Source organism: Myotis myotis, unplaced genomic scaffold (assembly GCF_014108235.1).
Source record: "Myotis myotis isolate mMyoMyo1 unplaced genomic scaffold, mMyoMyo1.p scaffold_m19_p_12, whole genome shotgun sequence".
Classification (NCBI taxonomy): domain Eukaryota; kingdom Metazoa; phylum Chordata; class Mammalia; order Chiroptera; family Vespertilionidae; genus Myotis; species Myotis myotis.
In genome coordinates, this window is record NW_023416316.1 from 58,779,752 (window position 1) to 58,796,499 (window position 16,748).

Below are 16,748 nucleotides of genomic sequence, written 5' to 3' on the forward strand. Positions count from 1 at the left end.
GATGATAAATAAGGCAAGGTGACTGCCCTTCAGAAACTAAGAAACACACAAGGGCTGGTATAGGATAAAATAACTTAGTCTCCAAGTTTGTATTAAACTCCAGTAGGCAGAATACTTCTCTTCAGATTCCTAAACTTTTTTAAAGATATATTTTTATTGATTTCAGAGAGGAATAGAGAGAGAAAGAGAGAGATGGAAACATCAATGATGAGAATCATTGGCTGCCTTCTGCATGCCCTGAATTGGGGATTGAGCCTGCAACTCGGGCATGTACCTTTGACTGGAATTGAACCCGGGACCCTTCAGTCCGCAAGTTGATGCTCTATCCACTGAGCCAAACCAGCTAGGGCAGATTTCTAAACTTTTAAAAGTGGATAGGGGAGGGGTTCTCAAAATCAATGTGCATAATATTAGCAGGAACTTGTTAGAAATGCTCACTCCTGCATGGTTCCACCCTATCCCAGATATTCTTTCTACAGCAGGGCCCCATAATTTGCATTTTAACAAGCATGATAGGTAATTCTGAGACCTGAGGTTCAAGGGTCACCTTTAAGAAGTGCTGAGAGAGAGAAAGGGAGGGAGGTGAACCACAGAGTAGAATTATGCACTTGCTATTTGTTATTTTAAAAGAGTTGGTAGTCACCCATCAGAAGAGAAGTTTTCTAGCCTCTCTCATGGGCCTGGTGCATTAATGGTGCCCGAGTCATTTGAAACATTACTCTTTTAGCCCTAACGTAGCTACCTTATATGCCAGAACAGCGATTTTCAGCCAGTGCGCCACTGCACACTGGGTACAGGCTAAGCACTTCTTCCTAAAACAAGTTCTTGCCACTTCAGAAGCCGCGCATACTTGGTTTGCTCCCTGTGTCTCTGGTTATTCCTTCTCAGCTGTCTTTGTGAATTTCTCTTCCTGTACCCAACTGTTATCTTCCTTCCTTGGAGTCTCCCTCTATAAACACTAAGTACTCCTGTGTCCCAAACATTCCCCCGTGTGCAATGATTCTCATATACCTAGCCCCAGACTCATCATATGCAGAACTATTTTTTTCCACGCATGCCCCCTAGTGCTCAACGCATGTCATAGCGACTGGTTTTTTGGTTGTTCAGTTGTTCCACTGTTCAATCTATTTGCATATTATGATTTTATATATATATAGATATGTAAATTTCACATAAATGGTAATGTTCTGTTCTGTATCTTGCTTTCTTTTTTACAGAGAGGAAGGGAGAGGGATAGAGAGTTAGAAACATCGATGAGAGAGAAACATTGATCAGCCGCCTCCTGCACATTCCCTACTGGGGATGTGCCCGCAACCAAGGTGCATGCCCTTGACCAGAATCAAACCTGGGACCCTTGAGTCCACAGGCCGATGCTCTATCCACTGAGTCAAATCGGTTACGGCTTGCTTTCTTTTTAAAAAAAAACTTCGCGTACTTTGAATTTCCTTACCTGTTAGTACATATAGATCTATCAGATTATACTTAATGGTTACATAGTATTTTATTGTATGGCTGTATCATAATTTATTTAACCGATCCCCTATTAATGAACATTTGCACTAGAAGAATACTGTAAAAAAATCATAGTAGCCAATTACTTTGAACTTGTGTTAATATTTCTGTATATTAAATTTCTAGGCATGAAATTTCTTGGCTAAAGACTGCATATTTAACATTTTGACAGATATTTCCAAATTAATCAACTGTCTTAAAAAGTTCCTGTTGATACTTTTACTTATAGAGAATCTGCCTAAACTCTTGCCAACTCTATATGCTATTTATCTTTAAAATAACTGCCAATCCATCAGGCAGAAAAGATCCTTCTCATTCTGTTTTAATTTACATTTCTGTGAGGTTAAACATCTTACACGTATATATTCCTTGACTGTTATTTCTTCTGTGAGTTGTCTGTTCTTTGTCTGTGCCTATTGTTTTAGTTTCCTAGGGCTGCTGTAACAAATGACCACAAACTTGACGGCTTAGATTACAGGGGTGGGGAATGTCCAGGCAGCAGGCCGTATAAGGCCCGCAAAATCATTTGGTCTGGCCCTGCCAAGGCATTAGGAGTGAGTTAATTAAATGTTTACATGGCACTCACCATATACCAGGAATTTTTAAAAAACTTCTCTAGCTATACTAACTCAATTTTTACAATAACCATACTGAATGGATATATTATAATTTGCCCTATTTTCAGATCAGGAAATTAAGGCACAGGGAAGTTCGTATGCAAAACTATTGACTGGACATCCCAACCCATATGCTCCACACATAGGTCAACTCCATATATCTAAAACTAAACTCCTGAAACCCTAGCTCAGTAAAGTAAACACCATCCATCCAGCTTCCTGAGCCACAATATTTCTAGGCTGTTCTAGCTTCTCTGTGGTTCCTTCTTCCCTGCGCTCTTCTCTGTCCTCACTGCCCCTACTTTGGTTTACCTTTGTCAGCTCTAGATGATTGCAACAGCCTCCTGGCTCTATACTTGACTCTGTGGGCCAGGGATTGGTAAACTACAGTTAGTGCTTTTACATATTTTAAAGGGTTATTAAAAATGTCTTTAAAAGAGTTATTAAAAGAACCATTGAAATTGAGCCCAGAGCAGTTAGGTTAACTTGCTCAAGGTCTCGCACTTAATAAGTGGTAGAGCTGAGACTTGAACCCAGGTTATTTAAAGTGTTATTAAAATAATGGTGTTTACATTTTTAAAAACAAATAGAAAACAGACTATACAACAGAGACCCCCGTAGGTGGCCCTCGAAGTCTAAAGTATTTACTCTCTGTCCTGTCACAGAAAAACTTGACTGATTCCTGCTCTAGATCATTTGATGTGTCTTTCTAGGAAAAACTGTCCATGCTTAAAATCCTTGTAATGGCTTGCCATCACTTGAGGATAAGTTCCAAATGTCTTAGGATGATAGAGAACACCTGATATCTGCCTGCCTCTTTCACTTCATCTCTTGCCATACCCCCAACCTCACCCCCCTGAGCTCTGCCCTTTGGTAGTACTGGATTACTTGCTGTTTATGAAATTACCTGGGGCCTTCTGACCCACTCTGTCTGCCTAAGCCTACCCTTCCTTACAGAAGCTCAGTCAGACCACCTCCTCCACCATCTACACAGTATCCTCTATGCAGTGCTCTGTCTCAGACCTGGGACTATTGCATTAGAATAAGCTAGATGTTTTTCCACATTGCCTTCTGTACTACGTTAATCTTCCTCAAGGACAGATGTTTAAGAAAGTCTTATTTTCTTGACATTCCAAGATCATAATAGACACTCAACACAGGATAAACTGATGAATGAATGAACAGAGGGATGATGGATGCCTGTGATTAGGAGGGAGATTTCCTAATTGCTATGTCGTTTGCCTGCTTTTGCATAATCTGGATTTTTAGTATCTAATGTGCAATTATGGCGGCGTTCCAGAGCCATCCCCATTCCCAGATAAACATCTCTGCCCGGCCAAAGTGTTCTCCACTAGAGAAGATTCAGAAAACTGACGGTCTGTGGCTCACAACTGTACAATTTGAAACACATGCATTCAGGCCAATGGAGAAGCCATCATAGTCATTGCTAACATTTAATGAGCACTTGTTTTGAGCTGGGCATTGTTCTCATGGTTTCACAGGTATTCATTTATTCTTACAATAACCCTTTGAGGTTACTATCCCCATTTTACCAGTGTTGATATGGAAGCACAGAGATGCTAAATTCACTTCATAAGTCGTGGAATTGGGATTTGAACCCAAAGTAGTCTGGCTCCAAGATCTATTTCTTTTTATTGATTTTTTTTAACCTCAGTTGAAAACATGGACTTGCCATTGTTTTGAAAAGAAGCCATTGGGGTCAGCTAGGCCAGCATAAATTAACATTCAGTCTTCTGCCAGCTGGCTTCCATCTATGAGGCTTTTGTTTTTATTTTGGCACATCTGAGGGAAAGCCTCTTCTATTTGTAGCTCTACCTTGACATATACATACCCAGCTAAACCTATGCACAGTGCTAGGCACGTAATAGGCGCTTGTAAACATTATAACTGTTATATCTGTGTTTGTGTCTCTTATTCTGTATGTTTACAGCAGGGGTCCTCAAACTATGGCCCGCGGGCCATGCAAATACAAATATTGTATTTGTTCCCATTTTGTTTTTTTACTTCAAAATAAGATATGTGCAGTGTACATAGGAATTTGTTCATAGTTTTTTTTAAAACTATAGTCCGGCCCTCCAACGGTCTGAGGGACAGTGAACTGGCCCCCTGTTTAAAAAGTTTGAGGAACCCTGGTTTACAGTGTGGATGCCTTATGCCTGTGTATTTGTGTGTGTGTGTGTGTGTGTGTGTTTAGAGCCCTAGACCACAAGCAAGATGAAACAGTTTCTTGCCTTTAAGTTATGCTGTAGAAACACTGAACACGTATTGGGCCATCTTACTCTCTACCATATGTTAAGGTGAGATTCAGGCAAAAGCTAACACCAATTAGCATTTGGTTAGAGTACACCACCAGCCAAGGACCTCTGAAGTAACTCTTCCCCACATCTAATACCAGGGGCACAGACAAATATACAGGGTAGGCAAAAGTAGGTTTAGAGTTGTGAGTATGTAAAACACAGAGTTTGTTCTTATATTATTATTTACTAATTCTTGTTTTATTTTCCATACTAACTATTGTAAACCTACTTTTGCCCCACCCTGAATGTACATTGTTCCTACATCTGAATCCAACTCTGGAGCAATACCTGTAAGGACACTGCTGACTTTATTACAAAAAAGAAAAGCCAAATTCCTCCAAAATTGGCACTAGAAACTGCATTACAAATTGGGAGGGAAATCTGAATGAAGATTGATCCTTTCCTCCCTTTTGACCCTTAAGCCTTTTCCTGTTTTTGTATGTGTGTGTTTTTTCTATTTTTGGCCTGCCCGATTCATGCTGTGTTCACCAATTGGTGCATCAGTTAGCACGAAGGACAGTCAACAGTGGTAGAAGGACAATGAGGCTGGAATCATAGCCACTGAGGCTCAAATTCCAGTTCACATGATCATACTTGCCCTGCTGATGAGCAAGGGTGTGAAGAACAGAAATATCTGTAAAATACCAGGGCCACCTGGGTACTCATTTGTCAGTATCGAGGTCATGTCATGTGGATAGAGGGCCAATATATCACACTCTCTTCCAGGACATCACAAACTAGGAAGCTTTATTCTTATTTACAGGAACACCTAGGCAGCTGTTCAAAGAGTTGAAATAGAAAGGCATCTAGGAAAACAAGTGTGGTGGAGAATTGTCAGCCTAAATCCAGGCAACGGGAGAGGAGGCTTGTATTCCACTGACCATTCTTTTACTATCATTTCTGATCTGGTAGGAAAGAAATCTGTATGTTTTAAATACTTATACTTTCCAGAAAGCTTTGGACAATGTTCGAAAGTGGTGTTGAATAGGAAATGAATTAAGGAGTGTTTGGAAGGCTTGGGCAACACAGAGTATCCACAGATGGAATCTTCTCAGACTAGAAGAGAGCATCGGATGGGAATTGCCTCCAGGGTCAATTTCAGCACCACGGTTGTGAATAATGCTAGATGTATAAGTCATAAGCACATGAAATGCAGTTTCCAAGTTTGCAGATACTCTAAATTCTGCAGGCAGGGCAGATGGGGAAGGAAGAAGAAACCAATTTCAATTTGGTTTGGCTTGTTTCCTTTATAGAACTAAAGGAAATGGGGATGACAAATGTTTTTCCCAGCTGAAAAGTGTTAGAATAGCAAGTCAGGGAAAAAAGGAACCATCCCAGTAAATAATAAGCTTCAGCCAAAAAAGGAGAGAAGAGTGAATGCAAAGGTCACAGAAATGACCAGGGTTAACCGGGCAGCGGAGAGCATCCGAGGACATGTGACAATCAGTGACCATTGGGCAGCACGGGTGGAGCTCAGAGTCGGGCACTAGCTAGTCTCTGAAAGCCTAGTAGGTCTCCAAAGGAGGTCCCCTGAGCAGTTCACTTATTCTTTCCAGAAAAATGGTCCTAGCAAATGGCAGCGTTCCGAAAGAGCAACATTTTTGTCATAAATGAGGAAAGCACTGAAAGAAACCACAAGTGGAAATTCCTCCATGTTCTAGGTCAGGGACAGCACATTTTTCTTGTAAAGGGCCAGAAAGTAAACATTTAAAAACTCTTTAGCCATCCTATCTCTAGCTCAACCACTCGGGTCTGCCACTGAAGCATAAAAGCAGCCAGAGACAATACTAAAACTGGCCCTGGCCAGGTGGCTCAGTTGATTGGCGTTTCGTCCCATGCACGGGAAGGTCACGGGCTCGATTCCTGGTCAGGGAACATACCTAAGCTTGCAGGTTCAAGCCCTGTTTGGGGTGTGTATGGGAGGCAACCTGTCGATGTTTCTTTCTCACATCAATGTTTCTTTCTCTCTCTTTCTCCCCCTCCCTCCCTCTCTAAAAATCAATTAAAATATATATTATTTAAAAAGAGAAAGAGCCCAGCCGGGTGTAGCTCAGCGGTAGAGTGTCGACCTAGGAACCAGGAGGTCACTGGTTCGATTCCTGGTGAGGGCATATGCCCAGATTGCGGGCTCGATCCCCAGTGGGGGGCATGCAGGAGGCAGCCAATCAATGATTCTCATCATTGATGTTTCTATCTCTTTCTCCCTCTCCCTTCCTCTCTGAAATCAATAAAAATATATATTTAAAAAGAGAAAGAGAGAGAAAATACTGAAACTGGTGTGGCTGCATTCCAGTAAAACTTTATTTACAAACACAGCTGACAGCTGACTGGAGTCTGATGATCCCTGTCCTGAGTCAGTCATTTTATGCAGAGGTTTTTAGTTTGAAATGAACTACCCAGTAAGCAGATAAAAACCCACATTAGCAAATCCAAGACTTCATGAATTTCTGAAGAGGAGGAAGCTGAACAGTTTGGCAAGCAGAATTAGGACAGGGTTAAGAATGTGTGGTCAGGTGGCCTTTCCCATTCCAAAAATATTTTCTATACTTCCACCTGGACCAATCATGAAGCTTCCGGCATTAAATAACTTTTAGTTGGCTATTACATTAAAAACAGCAAAAGTTGTAAAAAGTTGCCCTAGCCAAATGGTGATATGAAACTCTTCCTGAACCTCAAATCTGTTCCCCAAAATATCTGCACAAAAGAAAACTTTCCCTTGCAAGTCTCTGGGCTACTATAATTTCTGGTTTCAGAAAAAATTCTTGCTCGTAGAGGAGTTCTTCTCACAGCATTTTTCCCCCTTCAACCTCAAGCTATTTAAAATCTAGAATATTCTTGTTAGCGATTGTCCATTTCCCTAAGTAACTACAAACCTTGGCACAAATTGCCCCCCACCAAAAATGAGGCCAAACCACATGCCTTCCAGCCATTTAAAATCCAGAATATTCTTGGTAGTGATCATCCATTTCCCTAAGGAACTACAAACCTTGGCACAAATTGGCCCCCACCAAAAGTGAAGCCAAACCACATGCCTTCCTATTAGGCCCCAGTGGATGCCTGGATATAGTCAGTTTTTTTAAAAGGTCAAAGGTCATTCCCCATTCCTGATTCCACGCTGTGCACTAGCTGAGCAAGTTACTTCTCTGGGCTTTAGCTTCCTCTCTAAAATGGGAGACTGAGGTCACTCTAGGAACAGGATAGTGAGAATAAAATTATCTAAAGTTTATACGCTTGTCTAACAAATATTGGTTCCTACTCTCCCCCTGTGGTAGATTTGACTATCCTTAACTAAGAAATTCCTAAGCAGGAAAAAACAATAATAAATCTGTATTTCATTGTTAGGAAAAGTCCTCAACAGCACCTTCTAGGAGTTTGGAGCTGATGTTCTTTGCATGGCCTCCCTTTGCTTTTTTGCTTTTAAAATTACTTTTTTCCAACTCGTATTTTTTAACACTTATTTATGTACATTTTTGCAATTGCAGGATTCTGGCTTTTTTTCCCTTTGTGTTCTAAGATTTCAGTATTTGGTTGATAGTGTTAATACAGTTATGGAAAAAAGTAGTTGTCCTTATTCAGAGATTCCTGAGTCACGAGTAGAACTGAGGCAGTTGCCAGCCCAGTCAGTGCCATGTGGCCCCATCCTCTGCCCCCTTTCCCACTCCCAGTGCTACCACCAAGGTAGATGCATCGTGGCTCCCCCCTCACTTCCTCCCACAGCAAACCCCTTGTCCCCTGCCCATTTCTGTGATTGACATTTTTGTCCTTGGAACAATTATTTCCCAATTATTTACCTATGTCAAAACAGTTTCTGCCCAGCCGGTGAGGCTCAGTGGTTGAGCGTCGACCTATAACCAGGAGGACACAGTTCAATTTCTGGTCAGGGCACATGCCTGGGTTGCGGGCTCAATCCCTAGTGTGGGGTGTGCAGGAGGCAGCCGATCAATGGTTCTCTGTCATCATTAATGTTTCTATCTCTCTCTCTCCCTCTCCCTTCCTCTCTGAAATTCATTAAAATATATATATATATATATATATATATTTTAAAATGTTTCTCACAACAGCCCGAATACATAGGCTCAGACATGAAGGGTGAATGACAAAGCTGATGATGACATCAACAACAACAGAATAATAGCCTGCACTTCCACATTTTTTTACCATAGGTCAGACACTTTTCCGCGTTCTTAAAATACCTGAAGTCATGTAGAATATTCCCAGCAACCCTAGATAGGTGCTATAGTTTTCCACCTTCTATAAATGAGGAAACTGTGCCACTGAGAACTTAAATAAATTACATGCCCAAGGTTACACAGCTGGGAAGTGGTACAGCTGGGCTGGAATTCAGCCACTATGGCCCTTCAGTCTGTGCTGGTAACCAGTATGCTTATATTGTCAGTGTGATTCTTTTCAGCTCCACTGCTCTGAAGGTAACCAAACAAGTGTTCATTGAGTATTTATTCAGCATGCCAGCATTTTGCAGAATACTGAAGAGGGAACTATGAAAGAAGCAAAATAGTTCCAGTCCTGGAGTGTTTCGTTTACAATCTAACTGAAGACATGAGACATTGTGGAATGGAGAGGGCTCTGTAGAACAGCTCAGAACAACTCTACCAGAACAGGAAAAGGAGGGATTGTGGTGGGCTGTGGTAGCACAGGAAGTAGAACTTGAACTCATCCTTAAGGGATGGAAGAATGTGGAAGGATAGACAGGAGGAGAAAGAGCATGAATTCAACCCCAAGCTAATAACAAGGAGAGTCAACGGTGCCACTTTGACTAGAGAGATAAGTTTGTGTTGGGATGTAGGGCAAGTAAGTTGGAACTGATGAAGAAGATGGTTACAGAGAAGAAGGGTATACCTATGATTTCCAGCTTCCAACCCTGTATTGAGGCCTAAAATGGGTTTTAGAATGCTTGCTTGTTAGGGGGAGAGGCCTCAGATGGTACAAAATCATGGCCCATGCAGCAGATGGGTATTTCTGTGTCCAGAGCTTGAAAATGTCCTCTGACAACTGGAAATTTCAAGGAGGAATTCCAAGATGGTAACATAGGATACCACCACCTGCACCATGAAGATATTATTTTTTAGATGCATCTGACATTTAAGCCTTTTTACTTAGAAAACAGTAAGAATGAGTCTGTGTACTCCTTTATTTGATCCTCATAAGAACTCTCTGAGGTCAGTATTATTCTAAATTTGCAGACGGGACTTAGAGGCTCACAGAATTGGAAGGCTTACCCAAGACCAGGACATGACTCCGTGTCTCTTGAGTGAAGTCGGGAAGGCTTCCCCTCCAAGGCAGCTTCCATGGTTGGTCATGGAAGTCACCATGAGAGGTGGGCCTGCACAAGACAGTGATGTTCACAGTTGAACCAAGGATTCAGAGGGCATCACGATGCCTCTCCACTCACAGAATTGCTATAAGCTTTCTTTTGGACACTCAGAGTTGCCTTCTTTTCAAACAAGAGCACTTTCTCATTGTACATTACAAATGCAGAGGCAGCAACTTCACCTCAAGGAGCCTGTACTCGGTAGGACTGGCCCACAGGCACTTTGCCCATATCCTACTCACATGGATGATGAGGGCTTTACCTGTGTAACTAAAACAATTCTTTGTACTCTCTCTCAACAGCTCCTCATTTAATTGGTAGAGTGTTTGAGAAGTCATGCTTAGAAGCTTACTAGTAAAGGCCACCAGAAAAGCAAAAACGGTTCCTTCATTTTCAGGTTAAAAGGATGGCCAAAGAAATGAAGCGTTAAGTTTTAGCTCAGTAAACCAAAAGGAAAGTGTGGTGTGGGTATGGAAGGAAAGCAGCGAGTATTAATATACCTAATATGACCACAGTACCATTTACTACGTAGGTTTTAATTAGGCCCCATTCCATGACCCCTCATTCTCTGATTCCTTAAATTCCAAAACAACCCCAGAGAAATCTTTTCTGGTTTTGCTTGGAAAGCAGCACCACATTTCTGCGCCTGTGCATTCTGAAACAGTCCTGTCCAACTCAAAACCTAAACACAAGCTGACAGAAGTCAGCTACTAACAAATTAAGTTAAATTAATAAGAGTGGATGCCTGAAATATAAAGGAAATGTATGTTTTTTCCAGGAACCTCTCTCCGTAGATGCCGGGCTAGATAGCCTACAGCAAACCTCACTCTCGCAACAAGCCCTTTCCTTTGCTTTGTCATGTTTCCTAGAGAGCCCTGCATGGGTACTCTCTTCAGAACTATTGCGCCCACTAGTGGCAGCTTCCAAACCCCTGTCTACCAGTTTTATGGGCATATTAAAGACATGATATATTGGGGGCAAAGTGCTGGTCCAAGAAACCTTATTTCAAATCCTGACTCTGCCATCAAATTACTACAGACCCTTGAGCTAAAGAGTTCAGTTTTGTGAATATAAATAATTTATAAGTATATATGCAATACATGACAAATTTAGATTTTGTCCCATGTAAATTTTGTCTTAAGACAATATTTAAAACTGTTTTTATGAAGACAGATACTTAAGCTTTTTTATCTTTGTATAGACAGTTTACAGAATAAAAGAATATACAAATGCTAGTCTCGAGACCCAGATTCCTTTCCATTTCCACTGTTCCCATCCTAGTTAAGACACATGGTTTTGTGCCCAGTGTCATGGATCTCCTCCCTTCTCCTTGCCAACTTTGTGAGCATTCTTCTCCAGGCGTTAGACAGGCAGAACACATTATGGCTCACTCAGTAGCACCAGGGCCTGGCGGAACTCATGCAGCTACAAAAGCTAACACCCACCTAAAACCATAGTTGGTTCAGGCCCAGTGGAGAGGAGTTTACATCCTCTGCATGCGATCAGGCAAGGGCAATTGTTCTATGGCAGTGGTTCTCAACCTTCTGGCCCTTTAAGTACAGTTCCTCATGTTGTGACCCAACCATAAAATTATTTTCGTTGCTACTGCATAACTGTAATGTTGCTACTGTTATGAATCGTAATGTAAATATCTGATATGCAGGATGGTCTTAGGCGACCCCTGTGAAAGGGTCGTTTGACCGCCAAAGGGGTCGCAACCCACAGGTTGAGAACCGCTGTTCTATGGGGGGAAAAACATGATCTGTGAATATGAAGATCTAATCGGTTATCTAGGGGGAAATTGGCCAATATCATATGACTCTCTTGCTTCTTTCTCAAAATCTTCTCATCCCCACCCCCTCTTCAGGGTTAAGACTCCATTCAAAGTGTCCAACATTATCAATGAAAGGGTCATTGAAATACCAAAAGATGGTCTGGAAGTACCTTATCAAGCTCATTTTAACAGTTCCTTCTGCTGAGTAGGAAAACATACGTCAACTGGGTTTTAAACATTGATAAACTGAAATGTAGGGAGGTGAAGGGATTTTCCCATGGTGATTACGTAAATCATAGCAGGACCAAAATAAAGTTCAGTAGACCTGCTCTGAATGTTCAGTTCAAGAACTCTTTCTGTAGAGGAGAGAGAGAGTGCCAGTTTTAGGGAGGCAACTGTCCTGGTGGACTTGGGAATTCAACAAATTTTAATCCATGCCTTTTGAGTGTGATAAAATTGAACAATTATCTACTCAGTTCTATTATCCTGAGTAGTTAGTTATATTTAAATTTGCCTAAACCTGCTGTCCTTATTTTCATTTGGAAATTGTTATGGAGGCATACATGTTCCTGGGACATCATAAAGTTTTAATTAATAAAGTCAATTTGTAATTTTTCAAGTCTAAAACAGCCTGAACATCTAAAGAGATTTGGAAATAATACTCTATTATATCTGTTAAGATACCTTTAGAACACAGTGACATTTTTACTTAAATATTGCATTGCTTACCAAAGATAAGTAAATTGTATAGTCATCTTTCTCTTATTAGTTCCTTTGAAATAAACTAATAGTGAACATGTGATTATTTGAGACAAAACATCTACTAGCCGATGGATGAGTGACTGAATGGCTGGAGTGCTATCACAGTCTCTCCTGGCCCCTCTGTCATCCCTCAGCTCTGGTTCAATGCCACAAAAGCTTGACTGTCCCCAGTAATCACAGTGATGGTCTGGAATGGCACTGAAGCAAACACAAACCATCCAAGGTTTTCTATTTCTTTCCCCACTTTTTGATTGTATCTGCCCATGTGTAACTAGATTGGAGATTGATGTAAGCCTTGCTTTTTCTCTTCCCTGCCTTCCCTGAGATAGGAGGTAAGAATAAGCAATGCAAAAAAATAAAAATAATAATAAGCAATGCAATAGGCCCAAAGCCAAAAGTAGTGCTGAGGGGGCCTGATTCGGTGCCAGATCCTCAACCACCTCAGAAAAATTAAGAGCTCACTAGAGGCTGTGCCAAACTGTAAATGCCATAGAGTGTAGAGCAGTGGTTCTCAACCTTCTGGCCCTTTAAATACAGTTCCTCATGTTGTGACCCAACCATAAAATTATTTTCCTTGCTACTTCATAACTGTAATGTTGCTACTGTTATGAATCATAATGTAAATATCTGATATGCAGGATGGTCTTAGGTGACCCCTGTGAAAGGGTCATTCGACCGCCAAAGGGGTCGCGACCCACAGGTTGAGAACCGCTGGTCTAGAGCAATACTGAAGAAAGAAAAGAATTGTCCAGTGGGGAGAATGTGTTGCTAAAGCAGAAGAGCCAACTCCCTGTCTTCATTTTATCACCAAGTCTTGTGAGTTCTCCTGAGATTTTTATGGTTTTTCCCTTTCCTGAAAAACAGTAGGTAGCTTGCCTTCTAAGAATGGATATTAATATGTTAGGCAACCAGATCTTTGAGCCTTTTGAAACTAGGGAGTTGAGAATAATCACAAAGGTAGAAATGACTGACTCTAATAGTGCAAAATCCAACCCTAAGCCATTTCTGTGCTATTGAATGACTTATCAACCTAAGGCCCCGCCAGGTCCGAGAACTGGATCTCTGAGCTTCCCACTGTGTCCTCCTCAACTGCCCTCTGGATCCTCACCTCCACAAACACATTCTAGTTATCATCAGCCTCACCAAGTCACCAAGATATCGGCTTCAAGTCACCCTTAATCATTAAACTGCCTCACTGCCATGATGTAGTAGTTAGTTCTTGTAAGTGGTCTAAGTCAAGAGAAGAAAAAATAGAAGATGAGGTTGGAATGGGTTTTGAAGTCCATGTGGTAGGCACCCACAATTTGATTCTTGTCATTCTTTTCAAGTAGAGCAAAGAGTCTGAACTAGTGATTATTCTGGAATAGTCTACATGACCCCAAAGGGCAGGCATTGCCTTCATTCTACTGGGCACCTCCTCTACAGAGGGCCCTCTGCCAAATATTGTGGGAACTAAAATAATAAGTAAGATCTGAGTTTTGTGCCCATAATGTTTGCAGACTAATGAGGACAATAGATGTACATAAGACTACCTGAAATGGAGAGGTAATTACATATATCATTGCCTTCCTATGTACACATCAAGATCCTCTCATTGATATTTGATTTTTGGCTTCCTCTCTCCCTCCTCCAAGCCTTGGCTCTTAGGGGATTACCTCTCTTGTTTATATTAACAGATGCCTTTCTTCATATCTGGAAGCTCTATCTATTTCTCCCATCCAACTAAGCCCCATTCCTCCTTTATAATACTGCCTTTTCCTTAGTACTTCCCCAGATCCATCTGCAGCATTCATTCTTCCTCCGCTCTCACCCCTGAGGTGCATTCTGTGTATTTAGGACACATGTGCTGTCTGCTCCCACTGGTAGCATTTAGATCAAGTAGTCAACAAGCAGCGTAAGCAGTCAAAACCTCCTTATTCAGTGTTGCTACCAGAATCCCAGCAATCACAGTGGAAAGAGAGCCTGGGTTCCTGAGTATCATTTTGTTAAAACAGGATTCTGAATGTTCCTTGGGTTCCCTCCTGCTTTACCAATATTGATTTCCAAAAAGGACTCAACTGACCTGGCCTACATGTTTCTTTCTGTTGTTCCAGGATTCTTCTACAACCAGATGATTCCTTACAGATCCTGGCACCAGTGGAAGCTGATGTGGGTTTCTACACTTGTAACGCCACAAATGCCTTGGGATATGACTCTGTCTCCATTGCCGTAACGTTAGCAGGTAACGTGGAAATCCCTGTTCAGTTCAATTCAGAAACCATTATTGGGTGGGTGCCTCCAATGTGCCAAGCAGGACCAGGGACACATAGACAAATGAGATCCATGCCCTGCCTTCAGGAAGCTTGTAATCTGTAATTATAATTAAAGGGAGGTGATGTATAGGAGGAGGGAGAATGAAATAAGTACTCTAAGTGATAACCAAAGAGTGTGCAAAGACATTTCATTCCATCCAGGAGGTCTTAAAGTTAGGATGAGTGGAATTTTTATAAGCAGAGATAGGGAAAATATTCCAGACAGAAAGAACATGAGAAAAGGAGATGTGCATAAGTAAGTAGCATGTTGGGAAACGCAATTGTGACCTAAGATTATTGACTGCTCTTTTGGGATCCTGTCATTTCTCCTTGTTACACCCGTTGCAAAGAAGACCTTAAGACCCATGGGGAATTAGAATTCTGCGGTCACAGTCTGAGCCAGGAGTGTTCTGATTCTGTTTTGTTTTTTTCAGCCTCTTGCTCTAATGCACCTGCCAATGCTTTGCCTTTACCCAACAGTGTTATGCAAAACATTCTACACACGGTGAATTAAGAAAATCAAGATTCAGATTACAGTGTCTCCAAGGTTGTGGTCTTATAGTAGTGCACTTTTATAAAACCTCTTTTATATAGGACAAATCCTTGCCTTTGAAACTAAAGAAAACCTTAGATTCATACCAGTTGAACCAGTGTCCCCATTTCTCAGAGGGCAGGCAACCTAAGGTCTACCAGCCACTCGGCGAGAGGGGGAGAGAAGAAGCAAACTGAGGTCTCCAAACTCCCAGCTCATTGTTCCCTCCACTTCCCACCTGACCCTACCCAAATCGGATCCTTTTTCTCAGACCTGGGCCAGGCAGTCTTCATGGCAGTATGTTGCATGTGTTTGTTTTTATTCTTTTCAATTGTTGCTTCCAACAGATGATTCAGTAGATGCTAGAAAAGCCAACATCACCCCACACTGACCTCATCGGTCCATGCTGGGATTATGTTGTCACACTGTTTTCCAGTCACACATGCTACTCCCTGGCATATCTGTTCAGCAACAGTATTTCTGCCCCTGTGACCTAAAGCTGATCTGAGAAGGGCCCTTTGGCAGGAGGCTTTGCAGAGAAGATGAAAGTCAACAATGAATAAGGCAAGCTAAGGAGCCTTGGGTAGATTAAAGGCTGATATTATTAATGCCTATTTTTTGTGTGTGAATAGAACATTTGCGTTTCTCCTAATGTATTCCAGTCACCGGCTTTATCCCCCTCTTTAATACAGAGTCCAGATGCTCAGCACCGGTTTTGTTAAATCTCTTCTGCCTTCCACCCTCCAACCTCCCTTAGCAAGGGCACTGCTGACATCCTTCCAATTGAGGGCAAACAGTGGCTCTTAGGGGATTACCTCTCTTGTTTATATTTATCCAGATACCGTTCAGCTCTGTCACAAACTCAATGCCCTTTGTTCACCTGCATTTAATACGATTAATGGAAACCTGTCTAGAATTAAGCAAGGCAATTGAAACATCAGGCCTGTCTTCAGTTCTTTGAAGAGGAGCTTTTGGAGGCTGCCAAAAGGTTCAAAGCCAGGGAAGTGAGACAGCAGCCAGAGAGGCATCAGGGAAGGGGGGAAAGGGGCTGCCTGGTGAGGTAAATCACAGACCCCACCCCAGGGCTTAGGGCGCTGCATCCTGTGCTGCAGTGGTGGGGTCTGTGCACGTCTGCTGGCAGATCTGCCACACAGTGCGTCGAAAAATAAGGCTCAGTCGTATACTTTGCCTTAAGATTGTGTTCGTGTCTTTACCTGGGATTATCATATATCCCTGTGTCAATATCTACACTCACAGTATTCAGGGGCTCACCAGCTACTGTTCTGAGCATACTCCCCACCAAGTATTATCAACATGTAGCAATAAGTAAGACCCGAGCTTTGTGCCCCATAACGTTTACAGACTAGTGAAGGCAGTAGATGCATTCATGGCTACTGAGAATCAAGAGGTTACAATTCCTTCAAATGACATCAAGATCCTGCGTAGCACTGTGTAACATGTAACCTAAAATAACCCAAATTGGGGAGAGGGGGGTGTGCATTTCTAAGTTTGATTACCAATTATACTGCTTGTTAGCTGTCTGATCTCGAACAAAGTGTAAAACCTCGTTGGGTCTTTGTTCTCATCCATAAAAATGAAATTAATAATATTTT

The 16,748-nt window shown here is 41.7% G+C and overlaps 1 protein-coding gene across 5 annotated transcripts in view; it reads left to right on the forward strand.

Annotated features, from left to right (window-relative positions):
- ADAMTSL1 (ADAMTS like 1) overlaps positions 1 to 16,748 on the forward strand; it is a 900,799-nt gene that overhangs the window by 786,046 nt on the left and 98,005 nt on the right. For all 5 annotated transcript variants that reach the window (XM_036331231.1, XM_036331234.1, XM_036331232.1 and 2 more), the window contains one exon: positions 14,406 to 14,533. In XM_036331231.1, coding sequence (XP_036187124.1) covers positions 14,406 to 14,533 — 128 coding nt within the window. The remainder of the gene's footprint in view (positions 1 to 14,405; positions 14,534 to 16,748) is intronic.